At 41.1% G+C, this 24,313-nt stretch overlaps 1 protein-coding gene across 10 annotated transcripts in view; it reads right to left on the minus strand.

The window, feature by feature from the left end:
- The window catches only part of Csgalnact1 (chondroitin sulfate N-acetylgalactosaminyltransferase 1), a 378,841-nt gene that overhangs the window by 20,043 nt on the left and 334,485 nt on the right, over positions 1-24,313 (minus strand). For all 10 annotated transcript variants that reach the window (XM_006509628.4, XM_006509627.4, XM_006509625.4 and 7 more), the window contains one exon: positions 11,773-11,874. In XM_006509628.4, the coding sequence (XP_006509691.1) occupies positions 11,773-11,874 (102 nt within the window). The remainder of the gene's footprint in view (positions 1-11,772; positions 11,875-24,313) is intronic.

Here is a 24,313-nt window from a genome sequence, read left to right on the forward strand (position 1 = left end):
TCAGGAATCCGACTCATCTGCCTGCCCAACACACAAATAAATCTGCCTTTTTCTGTGCAAAAACTCTTCACACCCCGGCTCAAGCTGCTTGCCCCAATAAACACCTTCATCTGCTCCAAAGCATCAGAAGCAAGGGGAGGGGCTGGGGCTTGCATGACAGCCTTTGGAAAACGAGGACGGACATCCATGGCACTAGTGCTTGAGATGACCTTAATTTATTTGAAAGATTAGAAAAAGCCGTTGAATGTTTGCCTCTCTGCCTGAATGTGTTGCTTCTATAGAAAAATTATTCTGGAAACTAGGTCCAGAGAAACGCTTTGTCCAACTTCACACAGCAGCAATTTGCTTTTTCCTTTTCACAAATGCTTTCTACAAGATAAGGTATTCCCTGTGATTTCCAGGGCACTCCCCATTCCCAATGCGGATCACAAGCAGTCTCCAGTATACACTGAGAGCCCCAGGAGGACATCTCTGTATGTGCATTGCTTACACAGTGGGTAGTACTGGGGCAATGATACATGAAGCCCAGCAGCTTGTGCCCATGCCCCACAGAACTCTGTCCTCTACAGTCCTTCCTGGCCCACTCATCTACCTTGAGCATGGCAACCCAGGGACAACTTTCCTCTGGCCTCCTCTGAAGCCCTGCTAGCTCACCAGGTCCTGATCAGTGGGACTCATGTACCCAAATAAAGCAGGGTGGGGTTAAACTCAGCAATGGCCCGGAAAGGATAGTGCTGCCTCTGTCATCTACCTATGGGTACCCCTTGACTGCCAGGATAGCAAGACCTCAAAGTTCATTATTCATTCTCCACCTGAGAAACCCTATGGTCATGAATGTAGATCACGGAGTCCACATGCAGGCATGCAGGTCTGCTGGCCACCTGCTCAACTCTGGTGACAAGCCAGTAGATGCTCATGACAGATAAATCAAAAAGGTATGCACATGACTGGGACCACGTTTCTTCTTGTGATCCTTTCCCAGTAGATACTGTCTTCATATCTTTCTGTGAAAGAGCTCTTTTCGTGCCTTTCAAGCACCTCTCTGCAAACTAGAGAGACCTCTGTGGGCATGCTATAGAGTCCTGCCCCAGTCATCCTTGTATCTTGATACCCTATTGTATCGAGCACTCCAATGAACAAGAGGCTTTAGCAGGTTAAGATCCTTTCAAGGAAGCAACTCCACACCCCTCCTCCCTTCAGAAACTATCCAGTTCTGGCTCATAAGTGGCACACAGAGGGACAAAGGAGAGACTAAAAACACTCTGCACAGCAAGAGATGAGTAAGCAGAAATGACTAAGGCTCTCCTGGTACTTCCTGAAGAACTTGCTGTCTGGAAAGAGCTTTTCCTACAAGGGGAGTTCAGCACCCTCAAATGCTAACCAGGAAGTTCTAACCAGGAGGAAAATGAGTAAGAGAAAACCAAGCTGAGAAAATAGCATGCAACGTGTTTTGAAATATTTAATTTACTCTCACAATGAAACAATATATTTGATGACATGCCTACAGTTGTGGCAGAGCAAGAAACAGGCACTAAGCGTGGTAAAATGAGGGCTCTCCATCTCCCTAGTACGTAAATTTCTATTATAGACACACAAAAGGATTCATGATTTATTCCTAATTACATCTTGTATTTCTTAATAATTGACAAAATGCTTGAATTTCCCACTCGGTTCCTTTCTTTGATATAAGTCTACTACTGCATGGGGACCTCTCGGTTTCATGCAGTCATTTTTGTAGAGGTTATGATGACCTGAGAAACCCATTGCTTCTGCCGCTTTTAATTCCCCTAATTGCCTTGCATTTATTTCTCCAAATGAGAAGATTAAAAGTGATAAAAGACCTTGCTGTCTTGTAAGGTTGGTTCTAATACAGACATTTTCTCACAAGTGTAAAGAAATTGTCTTAATGTGACACTTCCCTTTATTTAAAAAAAAAACCTTAAAATTTTGAATAGAATCTAGGATTATAGAAGATGTGTAGTTTAAACCCTTACCCCGTGTAACCCTAAATATCAAAATGTTTTATGGGCTTTACTGTCAAATGAAGACATTTGAATGCATTGAATAATTGAAAACTAAACATACAATCATCCCTGTTTTTTTTTTTTCTGTAAGCATTTTCAATTATAAATTTTAAATTCTCAACACTCTGAGCTTCTACAAGTTGGTTTTTGTGAGTTTCTATAGGGAACTCAGGTATTCCTTTCTACTAAACCTAAAATTTCTTGCAACTTTGTAGCTCTGTTCATTCAGAAGAGAAGATGGAAGCATTTGAATCTTGAGTAGCAGGGCAGAGCACTGCTCATTAGGATGGACCCTCTTAGGCCAAAAAAAGGGGTTGCTTTATCTTTTATGTTCTTTCCTTTTGTAGTGTATGCATGCACGTTTTGTTTTATTTTGAGTGGGAAAAGCAAAGTCTGCTTTGGCAGACACTAAACAAATTTGCTGATATACAGAAAAACACCAAGAGAGCAAAATCCAGGAGGAGGTCTTGCCATACAGTTTTCACAGGAAAATGAAGAGCGGGCACAAGAACACAGTGCCGAGGCCTTGGGCAGGGTTGGGAAGGAGGTGAAGAAGGAAGTGCGGCTTCCTTCCCACTCAAGGAACCCTGGCCCATGAGACAGATAGTAGCCATGGTTCTATTTGTAAGTGTGGGAGAGCCAACACACAGAATCTGGAGCATAGCTGCAAGGCTGTGATGTGCAGGGGAACACATTCCTTCATTCCTCACTGCTGGTTTCCTTCATGTACTTGTGGTGGTTTGAATGAGAATTGTCCCCCCCCTTGCCCCCCGTGGGCTCATGTGTTTAAGCACTTAGCCATCAGCAGATGGTAAGATTATGCAGCCTCACTGGGAGAAGTCTGTCTGTCACTTAGGGGACAGGATTTGAGAGTTCATAGCCTTTCCCTGCTTCCAATTTGTTTTTGTTTCCATGGTCTGGTTGAAGAGTGAAAAGTCTCTGCTTCAACTCTCCACTGCCATCCCTCCCCTACCATCAAGTACTCTAACCCTATAAAAACCATAAAGTAAAATAAAACTCTTTTCCATACTGCTTTTGGTCACGATGTTTTACTACATGGAAATAAGTAATACAGAGCTCAATGCACAGACTCGGCCCTTTTAGTCTTTCCTTACTCTCTAAAGCATGAACCGACGACTCCTGGCTCCTTTCTCTGTCTCTGCCATGAGGTATGCTTGCCTGACCCACACATTGCCCATATGGACACTGACATCTGGATAATCCCTCAAAAAGCCTAGATCCAGCTGGCCCAGCATGGTGTCTGTCATATAATCGACCCTGTGCTGGCTCTTTTTTTTTTTTTTTTTGGTCTGGAGTAAGCAATGGATTTGGTATTCAATGCCATTGAAAAAGGAGAAAGTAATCCACCCTGCATGGGCTGCAGGAGGAATATAAGACAGAGGTTGAGAGACTGGAACAACATCTCAGCCATTAAGAGCCCTTACTGCTCTTGCAAAGGACCTGGGTTTGGGTCCCTGCACATATCATAGCATGCTACTTTACTGCCTATTATAGCTGAATAGTATTTCATTGTATGGATATTTCAGGTTTCATTTTTTAGTATTTGTTTTTTGTTTGTCAGACAATGGACATTTGAGTTGATTCCTCCTTGCAAATTGATCATCATACCATTGAATATTTGTGCACATTTGTTTACATGTTTGTTTTCAATTATTTTGGGATTTACAGAGGAAATGAAATTCCTAGGTTAGAAGATAATTCTATTCTAAATCATTTAGAGAACCACTGAACTCTTATCCAGTATCTGCACCATTTTCTATTTCTGCCATCAGTGGTCAAGAGTTCCAGTGTGTCCACATTCACAGTGACATTTGTGATTATCTGACTGGGATTTTAGCAGAGAATTTACATGTGGTCCTCTCACTCCTCTATACACACAAATTCTCCCCTCAGTTATCTAGATGAAATCTTCATGAAATGGCAAAGATGTGATGGCTTGAAATGCCATCACACACTGTGGTAAGGCAAGCACATGACCACCACCACAACTACAAGTCTCCTTGTTCCCTCATATATATGGTGTAGAACAGTCTCTCTCTCTTCTCTCTCTCTCTCTGTGTACATCCAGAAATCATAAATGTATATGCATGCTTGTTTATGTACAGGTGTATGTGACTGCATAACATGTGTCTGAGTATATGCTTAGAGGCCAGAAGTCAACATCAGGTGTTTGTCACATCAAGTGTCCATCTTATCTTTTGAAACTGAATGTCTCATTGAAGATAGTGGTCACTGACTGGCTAGCAAGCTCTGAGGACCTTTCTATCTCCACACCCCCTTCCAGTTCCAGAGTTATAGGCACATATGACCACTGGAGCACTGGAGATCTGAACTCAGGTCTTTATGTTTGTACAGCAGGTGCCCTACCCGAGGAGCTAGCTCCCTATATCTCAATGTCTCATTGTTAGTGCCTCAATTCTCAGATACAATCGCTCTAAAAGGTGACTCTGTGACAATGATGAACGTTTTGGTGCATAATTCAACTCCAAATTACAATTTTTAAAATATCCTATTATCCCGTTCCAATCAAACGGCCTCGTAGACTGGTGCTGCTCAGAGCGAGCCGTGATCAGATACAACAGTGCATGGGGAAACTGAAACACCGGTTCTCAGGCTGCATCCCAAGCCTGCTGACTCAGACTATCTGGGGCTGGGCCCAAGTTATTCTGGATGTTAAAAAGCATCCAAGGTTACACCAAAGCTTATGTGTATTTGAGAGCTACTGAATTAAGCTTCTATTTGAGAACAGAAGCATCCTGGGAACATTTGTAGATTAAGAATCAGGTACTGTGAAGTAATTTGTGCTCTTTTCTGTGGTAGGGGCTTGTAAACATTTTAACTACAATCTTTACAAAGGAACATACTGCCTTCATATCACAGGGCATGTACGTGTGTATGCACATAGGCATGCGCAATGAAATTAGTGTTTCATCAAACAATGTGTATCCTTATTATCTGGGATTCATTTGGAAAATTTGCAGCCTACTCTACTCTATTTTTCAAACACACTGGACTAAGCCCACTGAATCGATTTTGTAATCCTCTAATGAATCACAAACCAGAGTTTGCAAAACACCAATCTGCAGCAATCAACTGAAATACAAAGCTCAACTGAGGAAGTATAAACTCAGAGGAAGAGAACATAAAACATTGCAAACTAGTCATTAAATAAGACTTTATTTTTAGATATTCTAAAAATGTTTGCATTTAGCTGGATTTAGAACAGTTTAATTACAATACTGATCTCCCAATGAAGGGGATTTCATTTAGCCTGATTACAAATCTCATTACCTTCAACTAACAATTATAGATCTTAGGAGGGCACTGAGGGGCACTTGGCTCTCTCATGTGACTGGAGTGAAGACATCAGGAATTCTGGGCTTACCCAGTTTCATCAGCTATGAAAGAGGGCTGATAACAAAACTCACCTCAAAAACCCAGACACGAAGGGTCAGAGAGCCTGGCGAGATAGAAGCCATGTGGTGGCCCAACTCTAGCCATAGCAAGTGGGAAGCAGGGAAAGGGGGCCCAGGAACAAATGGTTAATCAGACTTTTGGAAACCTCGAGCTCTAAGTTCAGTGAGAAACCCTTCATCAAAACATAAGGAAAAGAGCAATTGGAAAAGATACACAATGTCAACCTCATGCCTACACATACACGTGTGCATATACCTATGCACATATATGTGAAAATGCATACACATATTCATATCACACATACATTCATGCACCAAAAGTTGTTATGAACATTTAATGAGATTGTTCATAAAATAACAGTAATTGAAAACAAAATGCCATTGAGTAAGCATTCTTTCTACCTTAAAAGAATAGTGATGATATCTAAGTATTGGACAGAATTGTATGTGTGTGTGTGTGTGTGTGTGTGTGTGTGTGTGTGTGTACATGTGTGTTATTGTATATCCAAATCCAATAATTGCTTGGTAGTACCTTTCCCTTGACGAACAAACTTGTGTCAGGTGCTGAGGTTATGAGGACAAATAGGATATATTGTCATTTACTGAACAACTTATAATCTAGCTGCAAAGTTGGTATTATAGAAGTGTAACTCACTATACCATATAGGATATGCCTAACATAAATGTTGTTGCCTATATGACTAGTGTTCAGAGAGGATAAGTCCAAGAGCTACACAGATGATCTGATGTTGAGAGAGAAGTGGAGGTTGAATAAATGGGGCAGGAATCACTATGATCACAAGGACAAGAAATCCAACGTGATCTTGGCAAGGATGTGTCAGAGAAACATTCTGAAAGGATCAACTCAGCCAACTATAGATGCCCAAGCATCCCAAAAGCTCTACCAACTTGGTGTATGCCACCATGGGCATCACTGGCTTCAATATAACAGATATCAACAACACAGAAAAATGGGGTGCAAATTAATTTTGCTTGAGCTTATGTAGCATTCATTACTTTAAATCACAGGCCCCAGGAGTCATTAGCATGTAGTTTTCTGCATGTAGTAGATTCACTTCTGGGTATTTTCCAGTATTTCAGGTGTACCATTCCTTAGGACTCAAGTGGCTTTGCTACCCTTGTTCAGATACTATACTTTCTTTACCAACTAAGAGACATTTTGAGACTTCTGCTTGACAGGTATTGTAATGGTGCCTTGCGATAAGTCATTCTGTGTTCTAAAAAACCTCTGTTTTTTTTTCCAGGCTATGCATAGTCTTGAGACACTGTACTTTTTGGTAAATATTTGTTTGTATTTTATGCATATGGAAATCTCTCTCTCTCTCTCTCTCTCTCTCTCTCTCTCTGTGTGTGTGTGTGTGTGTGTGTGTGTGTGTGTGTGTGTGTGTGTGGTGTGACATGTGTGAAGGTCCCTATAAATCCCTTGGAGCTAGTTACAGGTGGTTAAGAGTCACCTGTAGCTGAACACCCAGTACTCCTAACCACTGAGCCATCTTTCTAGCCCTATAAGCAGCTTTTGTACCCCCTTTGAGAGTAGATGATAACATGGCCCCTGGATATATTAGGAAATACCACCACATGTCTGGAACCAGTCATGCTGTACATACTGATACATACCTTCTTCCTATGCTGCCCTCTAAATCTACCAGGGTGGATTAAGACTATAGGGGCACGTTGGTATATTGAAATCTTACCAGTGAATCCAGACCTCAAATTTACTGGACATGCCAGAACAGAGAAAGTAAATAACTCCCTCAAATGGACCCCATAAGTGTCAGATACCTAGCACTGAGATGACCATTGTTCCACATTGACTTATCATCGGATTCTTGCTGTGTGTATCAAGAACCAAGACTGTTGCCAGGTCTTTTGGCTTAGCTCTGTCTATGGCTATTGATGTGGCCTGCTTGACTGCCTACCTACCCACTTCCTTCCTGTCTGGACTTGAATCCACTATTTCTTGCTCTAACCAGTTTTCTACTCTCTTTCCTCTACAGTTGATTATATCTTCATTCTGAAAACTAACTCTCCTGTAGCTCAATACCTACAACACCAGTATCTTTATAATCCTGCGTTCTTTTCTTGCGAATACAGAGTCTACTTACACTTCTCTGGGCCCACTTCTAAAACCTATTAAAGTCGGCTTCATCCTCTTATATTCCTTTTGTAACTTTATATAGGCATATAAATATAAAGGTGGATTTACTACAATTCTATGCACTATGTGGTGTTGAGAATCCATGTACTGTGTGGTGTCAAGACTTAAGATTAAAAGAATATGTATTTGCCTCAGTCAGAATACCAAGGTAGACAAGATCATCTGACTAATTGATACCACTAGAACTGTTATGCCATGGGGTAGAGATATGGCTCAATAGTTAAGAGAATTTTCTGGTTTTGCAGAGTACCAAGGTTTAATTCCTAGCCCTCATCTAGTACCAGTACCATCAACTGCTGTGATTCAAGTTCTAGGGGGTTTTAACATCTTCCTCTGACCTCTGAGAACACCAGAAATGCAGACACATGGAGGCAAAATATACATGCACATATTATAAAAATAAACCTCAAATACCTTGTGAATTTATTGCTATTGAATACATTTGAACACTGTAGAAAGACATAAGTGCATTACGCAATGTTTGTGGAGTCGGATGCTTATTGGCATTTAGTAACCTGGAAACCTGACATGGGAGGAACTACTTGAGAAAAGTACTTAAGCTTCCAGTCCCTCGAAAGAACATTTCCTATAACATGTCTAAACTAGCCTTCTACTTGTACGTACTGTTTTTATAAATCTTAGTCTGTGTAACCATTAGAAAGTGCCCCAACATCCATTGAGAAATGAAGAAGGTCCAAACCCAATAGGATAGGATTCTGTGTGCACCCTGGAGTCACCTTCCCCCGGAAAGACTTTAAAATACTTTGGAATGGTAAAGATCCTTTCCCAATCTGTTGGTGGTCTTTTTGTCTTATTGACGGTGTCTTTTGCCTTGCAGAAACTTTGGAGTTTCATTAGGTCCCATTTGTCAATTCTCGATCTTACAGCACAAGCCATTGCTGTTCTGTTCAGGAATTTTTCCCCTGTGCCCATATCTTCAAGGCTTTTCCCCACTTTCTCCTCTATAAGTTTCAGTGTCTCTGGTTTTATGTGAAGTTCCTTGATCCACTTAGATTTGACCTTAGTACAAGGAGATAAGTATGGATCGATTCGCATTCTTCTACACGATAACAACCAGTTGTGCCAGCACCAATTGTTGAAAATGCTGTCTTTCTTCCACTGGATGGTTTTAGCTCCCTTGTCAAAGATCAAGTGACCATAGGTGTGTGGGTTCATTTCTGGGTCTTCAATTCTATTCCATTGGTCTACTGGTCTGTCTCTATACCAGTACCATGCAGTTTTTGTCACAATTGCTCTGTAGTAAAGCTTTAGAAGATAGGGGACTAATATCCAACATATATAAAGAACTCAAGAAGGTGGACTTCAGAAAATCAAATAACCCCATTAAAAAATGGGGCTCAGAACTGAACAAAGAATTCTCACCTGAGGAATACCGAATGTCAGAGAAGCACCTGAAAAAAATGTTCAACATCCTTAATCATCAGGGAAATGCAAATCAAAACAACCCTGAGATTCCACCTCACACCAGTCAGAATGGCTAAGATCAAAAATTCAGGTGACAGCAGATGCTGGCGTGGATGTGGAGAAAGAGGAACACTCCTCCATTGTTGGTGGAATTGCAGGCTTGTACAACCACTCTGGAAATCCGTCTGGCGGTTCCTCAGGAAATTGGACATAGTACTACCGGAGGATCCAGCAATACCTCTCCTGGGCATATATCCAGAAGATGCCCCAACTGGTAAGAAGGACACATGCTCCACTATGTTCATAGCAGCCTTATTTATAATAGCCAGAAGCTGGAAAGAACCCAGATGCCCCTCCACAGAGGAATGGATACAGAAAATGTGGTACATCTACACAATGGAGTACTACTCAGCTATTAAAAAGAATGAATTTATGAAATTCCTAGCCAAATGGATGGACCTGGAGGGCATCATCCTGAGTGAGGTAACACATTCACAAAGGAACTCACACAATATGTACTCACTGATAAGTGGATATTAGCCCAAAACCTAGGATACCCAAGATATAAGATACAATTTCCTAAACACATGAAACTCAAGAAAAATGAAGACTGAAGTGTGGACACTATGCCCCTCCTTAGAAGTGGGAACAAAACACCCTTGGAAGGAGTTACAGAGACAAAGTTTGGAGCTGAGATAAAAAGATGGTCCATGTAGAGACTTCCATATCCAGGGATCCACCCCATAATCAGCATCCAAAGGCTGACACCATTGCATACACTAGCAAGATTTTATCGAAAGGACCCAGATGTAGCTGTCTCTTGTGAGACTATGCCGGGGCCTAGCAAACACAGAAGTGGATGCTCACAGTCAGCTAATGGATGGATCACAGGGCTCCCAATGGAGGAGGTAGAGAAAGTAGCCAAGGAGCTAAAGGGATCTGCAACCCTATAGGCGGAACAACAATATGAACTAACCAGTACCCCGGAGCTCTTGACTCTAGCTGCATATGTATCAAAAGATGGCCTAGTCGGCTATCACTGGAAAGAGAGGCCCAATGGACTTGCAAACTTTATATGCCCCAGTACAGGGGAACGCCAGGGCCAAAAAGGGGGAGTGGATGGGTAGGGGATTGGTGGTGGGTGGGTATGGGGGACTTTTGGTATAGCATTGGAAATGTAAATGAGCTAAATACCTAATAAAAAATGGAAAAAAAATACTTTGGAATGGAACAGTTGCCTGCAATTCAGTGTGCAGCCTCTAGGGGTGGCCACCACATCTTTTCTACCTTGATTGCAGGTGTGATGCTCCTGGAAAACTTTGCAAGCAATTTTGTTCAGGAATGGATACTGGCAAAGATGCTTAGCCTAACTATCTGTGGTCTCCATCACTGAGCAGAGGGAGGGATACTGCAGTGCATTAAACTCCAGAAATTTGTACTTCAGCTACATCTAGGGAATCCAAGTATTTTTGTTGGATTTAATCCTCACACACAGGCCTTTACTACTTTCAACTCCTATTGCTTTAGGATAAGGGCGAACAATTTTCTTTTTATATAAAGACCCAGGTAGTAAATTGTTAGGCTCTGTGAACCTAGCAGCCACAAATAATATATAAATCAACAGACCTGCTACATCCAATAAAACTTTATTTACAATAACAGATGTTGGGGGGGGTGCTCTTAAAGCTACAGCTATAGCTGGTGATCTCTGTTCTTTGGAAGTTTGAAACTTTAATTGTGGCCATTAACGCAAGTCTCATGACAGCATGAGAATAAACACTGGAAGTGTTCTCCATCTCAGAAGTCATTCTTCAACTGCCATCCAGTTACCACATATGAGAAACTCAAAACAGACAGTCCTGTTTATATCTAACCACATGGACCTGTTCAGACTCGTTCTGCTGCTGAGTACTATTAAAGCAGTCAAAACTTCACACATATCAGAGCTGTTCACCTGACTTTTTCTGCACACCTCTATGACAAGCAAGCATAGAGCATGGCTGTTCCATGCCGGCTTCCTTATTTGTACAAGATGCCATGGATTACTTCTCTTGAAAGAGAAAAAGAATCCATCTTTGCTGCTTCTCAATACCCCCTATACACTCTGCAATTGATCAAGGAGTTATGAACATACAACCCCAGGCCTAAAAGTTTTGATGAAGTAATTTCTGTTCACTGGATATGTTTAGTCAAGGATCCTACCTCAGTCACCTCTTCAGGGTGTCCCCTGATGTCTTTAAATGAATAACGGATGAAAGGCAAAGATGAAAGGGTGAGACCATTTACTCTGTGGATGAGATTTGAGCCTGAGTATTGCTCTTAAGGCTGTCAAGCTGTGGCTGAGTAGGAGTTCACTGCACAGCTGTGTTCTCCCTAAATCTGACTATGAATATGTGAAAGCCCCAAACCTGAGGTGCCGAGAGGGGTTGCCTTCAGTTATGCATGAGCTCCTAAAAGCATGTGTTCCATGCCTTTGCCATCCAGGGAAGTTTATGTCTACTGTCAAAGTCATCACTCTGACACAAATAAGACCAGTGTCAGACTGAGTAGTCTCCTGAAGAGGGAAAGCTCTAAATTTCCTGTGCCTAGTCAACAATCAAATTCCCAGGTTACCTCATATTAAGTAAAACTAAGCAGATATAGGTCTGGATGTATAGACCCACCCCAGATGCTGCGACTCCTGGCTACGGTGCTAGATGCCACTTACTTTGAAGTGTTTTCAAGTATTCCTTTGACTTCATTCATTTCTTCTTTCCCAAAATAAACAACGGTGAGATGAACTCTCCCATCCTGTTGGATGCACATCTCCCTGGAAAAAAAAAAAAAAAACACATGTGTGTCTGGTCCTGTCTGCACATTTATAGTAAGACACAAACCAATGTTCCCCTTCCATCTGCCTTCTTCTTTTGGACACTCAATTTTTATTTATCTTATCAGGAAAACAAATATATTTAAATATTCAAATATGATAAATAAAATATCAGAGGTGAGATATGTTAGAGTCTCCCTACCACTGGATTGTATAGGGTCCTTGTGGGCGTCAAGTTGTCCTGGAACAGGTTCTAGGACGTCTCTGGGGTGTAAGACATTGGTTCTATGTTACAGAAGAGAAATCTAATGTCCAGAGAGGGTAGAACAAGAAACTTTGCCTGTGGATGTTTCCCTTGTGTGAGACAAACAGTCTTCATTACCAAGTAACCCATAGTACACCATCATTCTTTGGTTTAAGCTGTGGGAAGCCTTGGAAATATCCATCGTCATCTGGACTGTTAAGGAAACACCAGTCAGTACCTTCCATGTATCCCACTCTTCCAAGCAGGTGGAAAGAAACATCACTCCTCATGAACTAATAAAGTAGACATATATATCCATAGACCTAGAAGTTTTGATTAAAAGATTTCTATACAACTAGAAGGAACAAAAGCCTGGGAAGAGGAACCTGGGATATAACAGTATGACTTAAAGCTGAGAGCTCCTTTACAGTCACAGTCTCTGCAGGGAGTATTCAGCTAAGAACATATGTATATGTCTCCATACACAAAAACCACCACTGCCCCATGGCCCATGGGGCTAGGGAACCATGGGATGGGAATGTGGAGCAGGCTGGGAGCAAGAGGAAAATCAAGGCATATCCCAAACCCCAGAAATCTCATCCTGAGATGTACAGAAGTATGATATCCCTGCCCCGGCTGTCCTGGACTGTGCACCCACTTTTGTCTTCCCACTCCAGGAGGTCACATAGTTTGGTAGCCTTGTTAAACTTCTCCCCTTATATAAGGTCATGTCATGTAGCACCTGGAATTCATCCTTATGCAAATAAGGCACTTCCATTGTACTGTGCCCCAACCAATGATGTACACTCACCCTGAAAGTCCCTACCCACCCCGAAAGTCCCTACCCACCCCACAAAGTTTTAAGGAGCTTTGTTCCCCCACTAAATGAGCTGTCTCACTGAAGTTGCCCCCGAGATTGCTCTCGCTGTGCTCACTACTGCCAGTCTCTTCTGCTCCCAGCTGTCAGCTTTGCTTTCCCTCTCAGCATCCACCAGTTGTGATCTCAGATCACAGGTCAGTTGTGTCACCATAGGCAGGAAAACAGAGCCTGAACACAACTGACTATCCCAGCAATCCGGTGATTCGGGGTCCTAACAAAGCAACCATTTGACTCAGCACTCCCACGTCCAGGTCTTTGGCTTTTGACTGGCCTAGATTCAATCCTCACCAAAGCTTATGTTTTACTTGCTATGTCCTTTTCTTTTAAACATACTGTGTAGCTAATCTGCTAGGTTTGTCTGAGGGTTTGCTCTTCAAATGAAAGTGTGTGTAACTGTATGTGTATATACATGTAAATGTAAATATAAACATGAATAAATATTTATGTATATATGCATATATCGTATCTATATATATATGCTTACATACATGCCTATGAGGCATGAATATATCTACATACATGTGTATATGTGTATGTAGATAATGCAAAATGTTGTTTTCTGGGAGCCAACAGAGAGAGATTCTGCTGGTGGGATGGTATTTTGAGATATTTTGGTATTTCCTGTGCCCTTTTTCCATTGTTAACATTCAAACAATAATCTAAGTCATAGACTCCAGAAATATCTTGGCCTTATTTATAGAGGTCAAGTTACTAGATGTTTTTTGTTATAACATCCAAAAGGGAGAGCCACATTCCTGGAGTTGCTGGGAAGCATTGGAAACAGCAGAAGGAATGGTTTCTTCCCTAGAAAAGTGTACTTGGAAGATAAAATGAGCTTAAATCAAGTCATCAGATGGGTAGAACGCAGGAAGTGTGATACGTTCTCAGGGTGAATTGGGACTTGGAAGATGGGAAGAATTCAGAAAGAATGGATCAAGAACGAAGAGATCTGTAAGGGACATCACCCTGACACCAAGCAACAGGCATGTAAGACTCAGCCTGGCTTCAGGTGAGCCTCCGAGAAAGTCCCTGTACAAGATTCCCTTAGCAAACTTGCCAGATATTGCTTCTGCTTCCTCCACCAGAGTGGAAGGAAATCATGCACACAGGCCAGGTGCTGGAGAAGTTGTGCTTTAAAACTATATGTGTTAGGGAGTGCAGGGGATCTATCCCTGCTGAGCCTGAATTGAAGCATCTTAATTTTTTTCCACTACTATCTTTGCTGCCTCTGTCTTTGGTGTTTCTAAATCAGGCCTAACCCTTAAACAGCTAGGTTAGGATGACAGAAAGATAAATCCAAGCTTCCTCTGTATCTGCTTCCAGTTCTCCATTTTAGGTTTTTGCGAATTATTTTCTTCATTCATTCAACAAGTGTTTGTTGACAATATAGCACATGCTAAACACTCTACCAAGAGAATCTTAAATAACAAGTAGGACTGGCATGTCTTCTCTTGAAGAAGTTTCCAGTCTCCTAGGCAGAACTCACACAAAGAAACCACTCCTCCCTAAGGTTGTGCAAGTCCCACTACTGACGTCTGAATGGTCTTTGTATTTTCCAAAACTTTTTCCACGTGACTGCCCTGTCCTTGGCAAAAATCTATGGGAATATGTGTGATTAGAGGAACATGTGCAGATGTGGTTTGTTTCCGAGATAAAGATTAAAAAGAAGTAACAAATGATAGACTCATGCCATATACAGACTTCTATGTTTACCCTGTTCATCATTTGTATTTGGACAATGCTATCTACATTGCTGAGGTGACAGGTCTGTCTGCTTTTGTGAGCATATCCCCAGGGATACTGTGGTAGGGTGGTCAGGGAAACTATAAATGGTCGCAGGGAACTCAGGTCTTGTCACCCCCTCTCGGGAGCATACTAGATCCATAAATACTTCCCATTACTTCAACAGCCCCAATTCTTTGACCTCAATATGGAAACTGAAAATTCTGCTTCTACATCATAAAGACTGTACCTTTTAAGGGTGATTTTCCCAATAAAATGGTTTGTTCTTCCCTAAGTCATTGTCACACAGTGCCAAGACTAGTTACAATACATTTTTAGGCATAAAACATGTGTTACAGTCCTTTATGCTGAACTATATTTTTATCTCCTGAGAAGTCAAAGTCACAATTTCATGGTCTTTGAGTTCTGTAGGACTGAGCTGTTTATAGAAGTGTGGGACCATTGCCCAAATCTTGGCTTAGAGGTAAGAAAATGCATTCCAATGACCTCCGAGAGCGATACAGGGAGTCTCACACACACATATCTGGTTCCCTAGAATCAGTGTAGTATCTGCCTCTAGGGCTGGCCACCTTTGCAATAGGAGGGATGAGTCTATTAGATCTGACAGTCTTACTGTATAGAATTAATTGTTGAACACAGTGCTGTGTGCAGAAAGACGTGAAGTAGAAAAAAACCTCAACAAAACAAGTGGAAATCATTGGGTGGGGGGAGGACTGGTCATCTTAGGTTTCTGATAAGGAAGCTGGTCAGACACTGTCAAACAGATCTGGTGGTCTAGAGGCTTCCGTAGGCCTGTTTGCAAGAGGTATTGTACCCTTAGGCACAGAACACCATGGGAATAAGCTTGAAACTATGTGGGAAGAGCTGTCCTGTGTGCTGAAAGACAGTCAGCATCATTTCAGGCCTCCACCAACTATGTGCCAACAGTATCCTCCTAACCCAGTTGTCAGAACCAAACGTATCTCCACAGTTTGCCAATGTACTTAGGGCTGGAAAGAGTAGAATATAAAAGGTTCCCAGTTTTACAGCCCTGTCTTTAGAATCTATTTGAGCAGTAACATCTGCTCTGCAGGAGGGAAAGCTTGGCTTGAAGAGAAATGAACCCTCCAGTGTCTGTCTGATACTCCAGACCATTCTTGCGAAATCCCATGTGACTTCCTGAAGTGAAGCAACACTAAAAAACTTCCTTTACAGAATCGGAAGCCTTAAGGGGTCATTGTCAATCTAGGCCAGGACTTAAGGGGAATCAGTGCCAAAGGGTACTTATAGTTGGGGGTTGGGCACTGATGGTATATGCACTGGGACAGCTGCAGCCTCTGAGGCATAAGTGGCAGTTGCTTTAGTTGTCATCAGAGGCAGGGAGCTGGCTCTGTTCTATGACACTTGGGCTGGCAGTGCATTCTAAGCACATGACCTTGCACATTTAAGAAGACCAGGAAAGACTGGGAGAATCGTGGGAAATTGGTGATCTCATGTTGGATAAGAGAAAGCAGGAAGCTGTGTGTCATTAAGCTGGGATGTCAGTTTTTATACCCCATGCTGAGCGGCCTGGGGAAACCTCTGTAGTGTGGTGTGCATGAAGTTCTCACTCAAAAATTGATGTGTTGGTAGCTTGGCTCTCAGTGTGGTGGTACCAGGAGGTGGGGTTTAGTGTAAGGTGATTAAGTCACTGGGGGAACTGTCATTGGAAGGAATTACTTTACATTTTGTGGGACTTTGGTGTGTTCCTGTGTGGTTACCTAGACATGTTGATACATGCCTACCATTCTAACATTTGGGAAATGGAATGTATTCCAAGCCAGATCCTGTCTCAGAAGAAAAGAAAGGAAGTAGGGGTGTTGGGGGGGGGAGATAAGGGAAGATGGCTAAGGAATAAGAAAAGAAAGGGAAAGGAAAGGAAGAGAAGAGAAGAAAGTAGATGAGATGAAAGGAGAGGTGAGGCAAGAAGGTGGTAGGAAGGGGAGGAAAAAGAAGAGGGGAGGGGAGAAGAGGAGAAGGGAGAGGAGAGGAGAGAAAAGGAGAAGGGAGAGGAGAGGAGAGAAAAGGAGAAGGGAGAGGAGAAGAGAGGAGAGGAGAGAAGAGGAGAGGGAGGGCGAGCTGGGAAAGCACAGCTCTATCTGGCTCCTGAGGGCTTTTTCCCTTCATGCTGTGGTTTCTCCTTGTGTGATGTGTTCTCACCCTAACTCCATTCACTATGATAACCTCACCAGGAACAAGTCAATGGTAGGACCAAGCCTTAAATTTCTAAAACCAACTAAGTAAACTACTTTTTTGTTCTGTTTGTTCTGTTTGTTTGTTAGTTTGTTTATGAGCAGGGACTCTCATTGCATAGCCCGGACTAGTCTGAGATTTCTTATGTGGCCCAGGCTGGCTTCAGGCTTACATTACTCCTCCTTCATCAATGTCCCAAGGACTGAGAATATAGTCATAAGCCACCATGGCTGCCTTAATCAACTTTGTGTATACTCATTTTTTAACAACGTATTGTAACAACATAAATCAGATCAACACACAAATTCAGGAATCCACATTCAGTGAGTCCCTGGCTTATGCAATGCATTTTGTTTTCCTTGGCGAAGGATTAACAAAGGGCTATCACATTTGATCCCTCCAAGGGAATAAAAATCCAGGTTTACTTCAGACACTCCAGGTTTTACGAATGAAAATCTCACATGCAAGGAGATGCTTAAGTTGCAGAAAACTGGGATAACTGGAGAGTAACAATGTAGTGAAGTGGAATAACCATAGTTGTGGAGGCCAATGAACAGAAAGGATACCAAGAAAACAGTTAACTTCTGGAGGCTGATGGATGTTGTCTCCAATCAGCATCAAAGGTGAGTGAGCTCTACACAGATAAGCAGAGCAGAGACGTATTCCCAGCTAAGAAAGCCTTAGCTACAAGCAATCTACTGTTTTCCAAGTCAGTTTCTACTCAGATATATCAGGAACGGAAAACAAAACAAAACAAAAACAAAAACAAAAACCATTGGAGTGCTTCATGCAATAACAATCCATCAGGCCCCATTCTATCAACAGTTTCTTATGTCAGCAGGATGGAAATCACTCAGCCATAAAGAAACCAGGTATACTATAAGGAACAGACTCTATTCTGGAGGGGGAAGAGAGGGCTATTGGATACTCTGGCATCTGTTTATATCATGGCATTCTGTTTTGGATTCCGTGTATCCTTTCCCTTACCCTTGTGCCAGCATGAATCAACAGATAATTCTACTATCCTAGTATCTGGGTGTTCTGATCATTGTTAAGAAGTGATGGTGGATTTGAACATGCAATCAAACAACTTTCCTGATTCTCATTGCAACACAGGAAACACATTCTCGATTCCAATTGACCGTATTTCACTCTATTGGATAGGCATTTTTACATGATCTGTAGTCTTCTATTAGGTCCCTAAAGAAAACTATTAAAATGACATGACTAATAAAAATTGTGTTTCTCAAGATCATCAGATATGAAAGTTTCTTGGTGTAGCTCTGGCTTGTGAGTAGTGAAATGGCTCAGAAAATGGTATTAAAACATGAATCAGAAAGAGATTGTACTATGCTGATAGCATCCATTCCATTTAAGAAACTACAGAGGACACAGGCATATATCTGTGTCACAATCCTAGTGGATGGAAAAATTTTAGTCACCTATATTAGCTTAGCCAAATGCTTAAGGATTATTTCAGTTAGAAATTCTATAATCATCACTTTAAGTTATTTTCCCAAATTTTTCCAGATCCATCTTATAGATTCTAGGCCAAAATGGGATGAAAGAGAAAACCTCTAAAGAAAGTCAAGTAGATTTTCCTGATCATACATTAAAATGTCAGAAATGGCCTGAGAAGGATGAGAATAGCCAGAAGGAGAAAACAATATTCAAACAAATATAATCCACCCAGTCTAAAGAGGAACTTGACAAGCAAGAGAGTTTAGTCCAGCTGGAAGCAGTCAAAATAAAAATGCAAGCAAAATTGGAACAAACAAGAAAGGTTTTTAAAAACCCATGAAGCATATTTTCCATTAAAATCCCCCCACCCTGCTGGGGAGAGGCAGAGATAACAATCTGAAGATCTATAGCTTTGTTATTGTGAGTCTTCCTGATATCTAACAAAGCACAGATGAGCCTAAAATCCATATTACAGATGAGAGAAACTCAGCAGCCAAAGCCAAGTGGAGACAGCTTCAAAGGCAAACTAAGGTGATTACCCAAAGCAAAGAAGAGGAGGCAGCTTAAGGTGATAACTCCTGGGCCAAGAGTGTACAAGCAAACATGACCTGACTTCAGTAAAGTTCACATAGGAGCTCCAGACGCCCTGTGATCCCAAGTGGTGGGAGGATGTTCATGGGTAAGGAAATGGCACATGAGGACTGTAGGTTTCGCATTCAGGCTAGTCTGATGGCAGCCAAAAAAGGAGTTTTGTTAAGTGCCAGCCACATGACCTCCAGAATCCCAGACAGGATCACACCTGGAGGCCCTGGGGCAACCAAGATTAGTGTCATCTACAATGGTCTCAAAGGGCACAGTAGGGTTTTGATTCTTCATCAGGATATGGAAATACCCAGTTCTTGCCACAGTACTTGTTGCCAGTGCTATGAAGAGCATTTACCTGGCATCCAGTACTTATTAACTGAAAGCCCTGAGGGTTTACAGCTGGAAATAAGCTTGCCTCACCCAACAATGGCTTTTTCTCACTAAATACTAAGGCTAATATCCACTAGCCCTTGCTTTCCCCTTTTCTTCTTGTCTGCTGGGAGGTTCAGAAAATGAGCACACTGGTGAGTTTGTTTTGTTTCCCAATCACAGACCTGTCCAGGCATCCCAAAGAAAACTCCTTGTTAAAAACATGATTGGATGGGAGAAAATCAACCAACCCACCAACCAACCAACCAACCAACCAACCAACCAAAAAACCATGAGTGGTAAAGTTTAGCATTTCTTGAGTTTATTGGCTGTCAAAGCTCTGTGTAGCTGTGGTTTTAAACAGTGAAGTGGCTCACAGAAATGGATAGGAAGAAGGTCTGGTAAAGCTCCATAGCACTCCACAGTTGAGAAGGAATACAGCAACTGGGAAATTCCAACAGAGGCTGTACCCAACCAGCTAAGCCTGAGCCCACCTGCATTTTCACATAACAGATGTCAACAGAACAACACTCTGCCCTTAAAATACAGCTGGGGTGGGCACAGTGGCTCTCACTTGAGGTAAAAGCTCAGTCAGGCCTTTGATTTCGCAACAGCACAGCAACTGAACCCTTAGGGCAAGAAGACAAAGAAAGAGGGTATGGGAAGAAGGCTGAAGGGGGGCAGAGGTTGATTTTTCTTTTTTTTTTAAAAATGACATTCAAGGCAAAAAGAATATATAGTCTCAATGAGAACAGGGCTCAGCCAAAGGAAACTTTCTTACAATTGCTCCACTTTCACTAAATATGAAGTCAATGAAAAAAAAAGTTCATTTTAAACCAAAACAAGAGTACCAGGCACAGGGTGTACTCAGAAAATAAAACAACAGCAAAACAAATAAAAGCATCTTAGAAAGATACAGAATAGAAGATAAGTTCCTGACATCAGGAAAGGTTTGCATGCATGCAGATAAAGATAAAGGCACTAAGACTAGAGCGAAGGACTGGATGGATGACCCCGTGGGTAAGTGCTCCTGCTCTGATAGCTTAAGGACCTTAGTTTAAATCCCAGCTTCTACATTAAAAAATGGGGGTAGGCTGCACATGGCTATAGGCCCAGAATTATAGGATAAAGACAGGCATATCCCAAGAGCCTACTTGAGCCAGAATGGAAGCTTTTGGTTCTATGAGAAACTCTGTCTCCAGAAAATAAAGTCAGAGCAATAGAGGAAGACATTTACCTGCATATACACACGGGCCTGTGTTGTGACACACTCACCACATGCTTACCTACATAGACATAGACATAGACATAGACATAGACATAGACATAGACATAGACATAGACATAGACATAGACATAGACATAGACATAAACATAATATACATATATACACACATACATATATAATATACATATGCATATACATAATGTACATATATACAATGTGTGTATCCAGACAACATACACACAATATGCACATACACCATATACATACAAAATACACACACTATATACACATCCACCATATACATACAACACACAAACCCTTCACACCCTCACATGCCATATACATATATGCCATATATACACAACACACTCACAAGAAAAATGGAGATACTAGTAAATTGAAATAATTTTGAAATAGACAATTTGTGTCCATGTAGCACAGACCTGAATAAGTCATGCAGATACCATAAGACACCTGTATTAATTATTTTTCTATTTCTATGAAGTGACACCATAATCAGCTTGTAAAAGAAAGAGTTTATTGTAACTAATGGTTCTGGAAGGTTAGAGTTCAGTATCATTATTGTGCAGAACATGGAAGCAGGAAGGCTGGCCTGGAACTTGAGGAATAGCTGAGAAATTACATCCTGGTGCATAGACATGATATAGAGAAAGACAGAGAAAGACCACTAAATGGGAATATTGTGGGCTTCTGAAACCTCAAAGTCTACTTCCAGTGACACACCTCTTCCAACAAGGCCACACCACACCTCCCAAGTCAACAAGCATTCAGATATATAAGCCTGTAGCATCTATTCATGCTTTAACACAAAAGATTCCACAAAACAACATAAAACTATATTCTTGACAAATAGCCAGAGAACAATTAATGCCTAGAGGAGATATACCCTACTTAATCAAGTTACTATGATTTGGCACTAAAGAGGGATTCTTTTAGCCTTGAGGCAAAGGTCACTTTTAGAAAAGACTTAAATAAGATTCTTAATACACATCCATGGCATTACTCAAAACTAAAAGAAAGCCTATACAGGTCTGGAGTAAAGTGTGTGCTCCTACATCAGTCTCTAGATTATTTTCCTAAAATATTATTTATTCTGTGGAGTAAATGGATTATGGAAAGAAAATAGTTTTTCCATGTACAACCATGGAGCCAGAATTTTAACCTAGTCTTTTGGCCTTGAATGCACATATTTTGAGGCCAGCCAACCTGTTCCACTGTTAACAACTACAAAGGCGATAGGTAGACAGTTCATGGTAAAATATTTATGACTGTCCTTGTAAGTGGTTCTTACCCACTAAACACAACCATCCAAGAACTGTGGAATGGAGATGCTATTTTAAGAATACTAGACAAATACAACAAATCCACCTGAATACAGAATTTGCCTTTTATAAAAGAAGAATTGAAGGTTGCGTTTCCCAACTAGGTAAAAAGACAGGTGTCTAACCTGAAAGATGGTGAATCACAGAGGAAGGGAAGAATATGGGATGCAAACATTTTCTTTTCTCACTGGAATTCATTAATCAGGTCAATCTCATGCTAAAATATGGTTAAAGAATATTATAATTTTAATCATAGTCAGTTCTGTGAATAGCTTTTTAACATGAGAAAAAAATTTTTAGAAGCTAACATCTCTTGGTGATGACATATTTGCCAGAATCCCAGGAGTTCCTACTAGAATACTGATTTTCTACTATAAATTTGAGGAAGGTAAAATTTAATTCATTAAAAACGGAACATATAAGATGCCTCATGTACTATCAAATTATGCATAGCCAATGAACTAGCCTAATAAAGGTCATGTGAAGTGGTAATGAATTAATGTAAATAGTGGTTAGCTGCGGGTTACTTGAACAGTAATCTATTCCTTGTTCTGTTCTACACTGCTCAAAGATCTTGTAGTAGCCATGTATCTACTTCTATAAACTAATAATTCATCTTAAATTAGAAACTTCAAAATAACCTTTTATTGAATTTTTAAACAACTTTATTTCATACTATTATATGTTTAGACATAATGTATGTGGTTATGGTTGCCACAGAGAAAGTATATAGGCCAGAGGACTTCTCTGTGGATTTAGTTCTCTTCCTCCACCATTATGAGGACTCCAGGGGTAAACTCAGGCCACCAAGCCTTGTACAGAAAGAGATTTACCTACTGAGCCCTGAATTCTAAAACAAAATAAAAAACATTGGGTAATTATGATATAATCTACTCAACAGATAAGGAGTATAAATCATCCATAGTATAGTTTTCAGTGTCAACCAGAGCTCTTCTAATCTGAAGTTGCAAAGGATATCATAGCATGTTCTGGAGGCAGAATATCATTGTAGATCAAAGAGCTGGGTTGGTGTTTAAGTGTGCAGAGTAATTTCCTGTACAAAAGATGCTAGCACATGGGGGGAAGGCTCTACAGAGGAATGAACTTGACTTGTCCATGTTCAGTGAGTTGTATAGGTGTAGCCTTCAGCAATGGGGCCTTGCCATACATTTGTGGAAAGCAACCTATCGTCTTGGAAACAGCCTGGACTGTTTAGGAGTTCCCATGGAACCCATTTGCCCTAATTGGTTAGACTTTAAATTTGGATGTGAAAAAAATTACTTTTTCCTGGTATCCTTGGTCATTTATTCTAGCAGTATGTTTGGCATAATTCCTTTTAGACCTTGATCTGAAACATCATCTTTTTATCACATTCCTACATAGAATTAAGACTCTGTGTACACATGATTTCACATCCCAAATTTTCAGAGCCCTCCACACACCCAGGAACTCCTTGGCTGCACACAGATAATCTGTTCAGCTTCTGCCATGGGTATCTGTCTTTGTATGCACTATCCTTTGCAGCCCCTGGCCCTCAGATGTAGTCTCTATCTTCCATTCCCAGATAACCTCAAAGGTGTCTTCAAAGATGATTTGATCAATGTTACAATAACTTAACAAATGATCACACTTCTGCTCATGAGCTAGAATTTTTGAGAGCTTCCAACTATATTCTCCTACTGAACACCACTGCCTTTTAATAATGTAAAGGTAATAAGAGATTTAAAAATCAGTTAAAGGTTTCAAAATGTTTAACTGAATAAAATAAGGTGGCTTCTTTAAAATAAGGTGATTACACCATTTATCTGGTTAACATCAGCCAATATGTGAATTCCATGAATAAAAGATAATGAGACCCACTGAGGCTCAGAAGAGCATTTCCAGTCTCATTTGTATCAACTCTATCAGTGCACTCTGGAAAAGAAGTTCACTTACTGAGTACCTACAAAAATGACTCCCTGATGTCTTCCTACCGTAGTTTTAAGTCTAGTTTCTTAGAATATGCTGCTTAGAATGAGAATTAGACTATTATTCAATCCACTCCAGATGCAGCTAGAGCAAGCAGCAAATGAAGCCAGGCTTTTGCTGAGCCAGGGCCTCTTGCTTGCCCAGGGTCATCATTGATGTGGGTTTTGTCACCACCAGCCAGATCCTGCCAGTTCCTGATTATTTTGAGACTCATTTGTTTGCCTCTGAGAATTTCATTTTCAGCTGATGAGTCCAGGCCCAGATCATAACTAAAGGTGACACAGGCTGCCCTGGTTTGTCAAGTCAGAGCTGAAGGCGACAGGTGCAGCCCTGGTTTATCTTTGTAGATGCCGTTGACAGTCCACCTATCCTTCGTAGATGTTCCTTCTAAGGAAAATACACCCAAA

This window comes from Mus musculus, chromosome 8 (assembly GCF_000001635.26).
Source record: "Mus musculus strain C57BL/6J chromosome 8, GRCm38.p6 C57BL/6J".
Classification (NCBI taxonomy): Eukaryota; Metazoa; Chordata; class Mammalia; order Rodentia; family Muridae; genus Mus; species Mus musculus.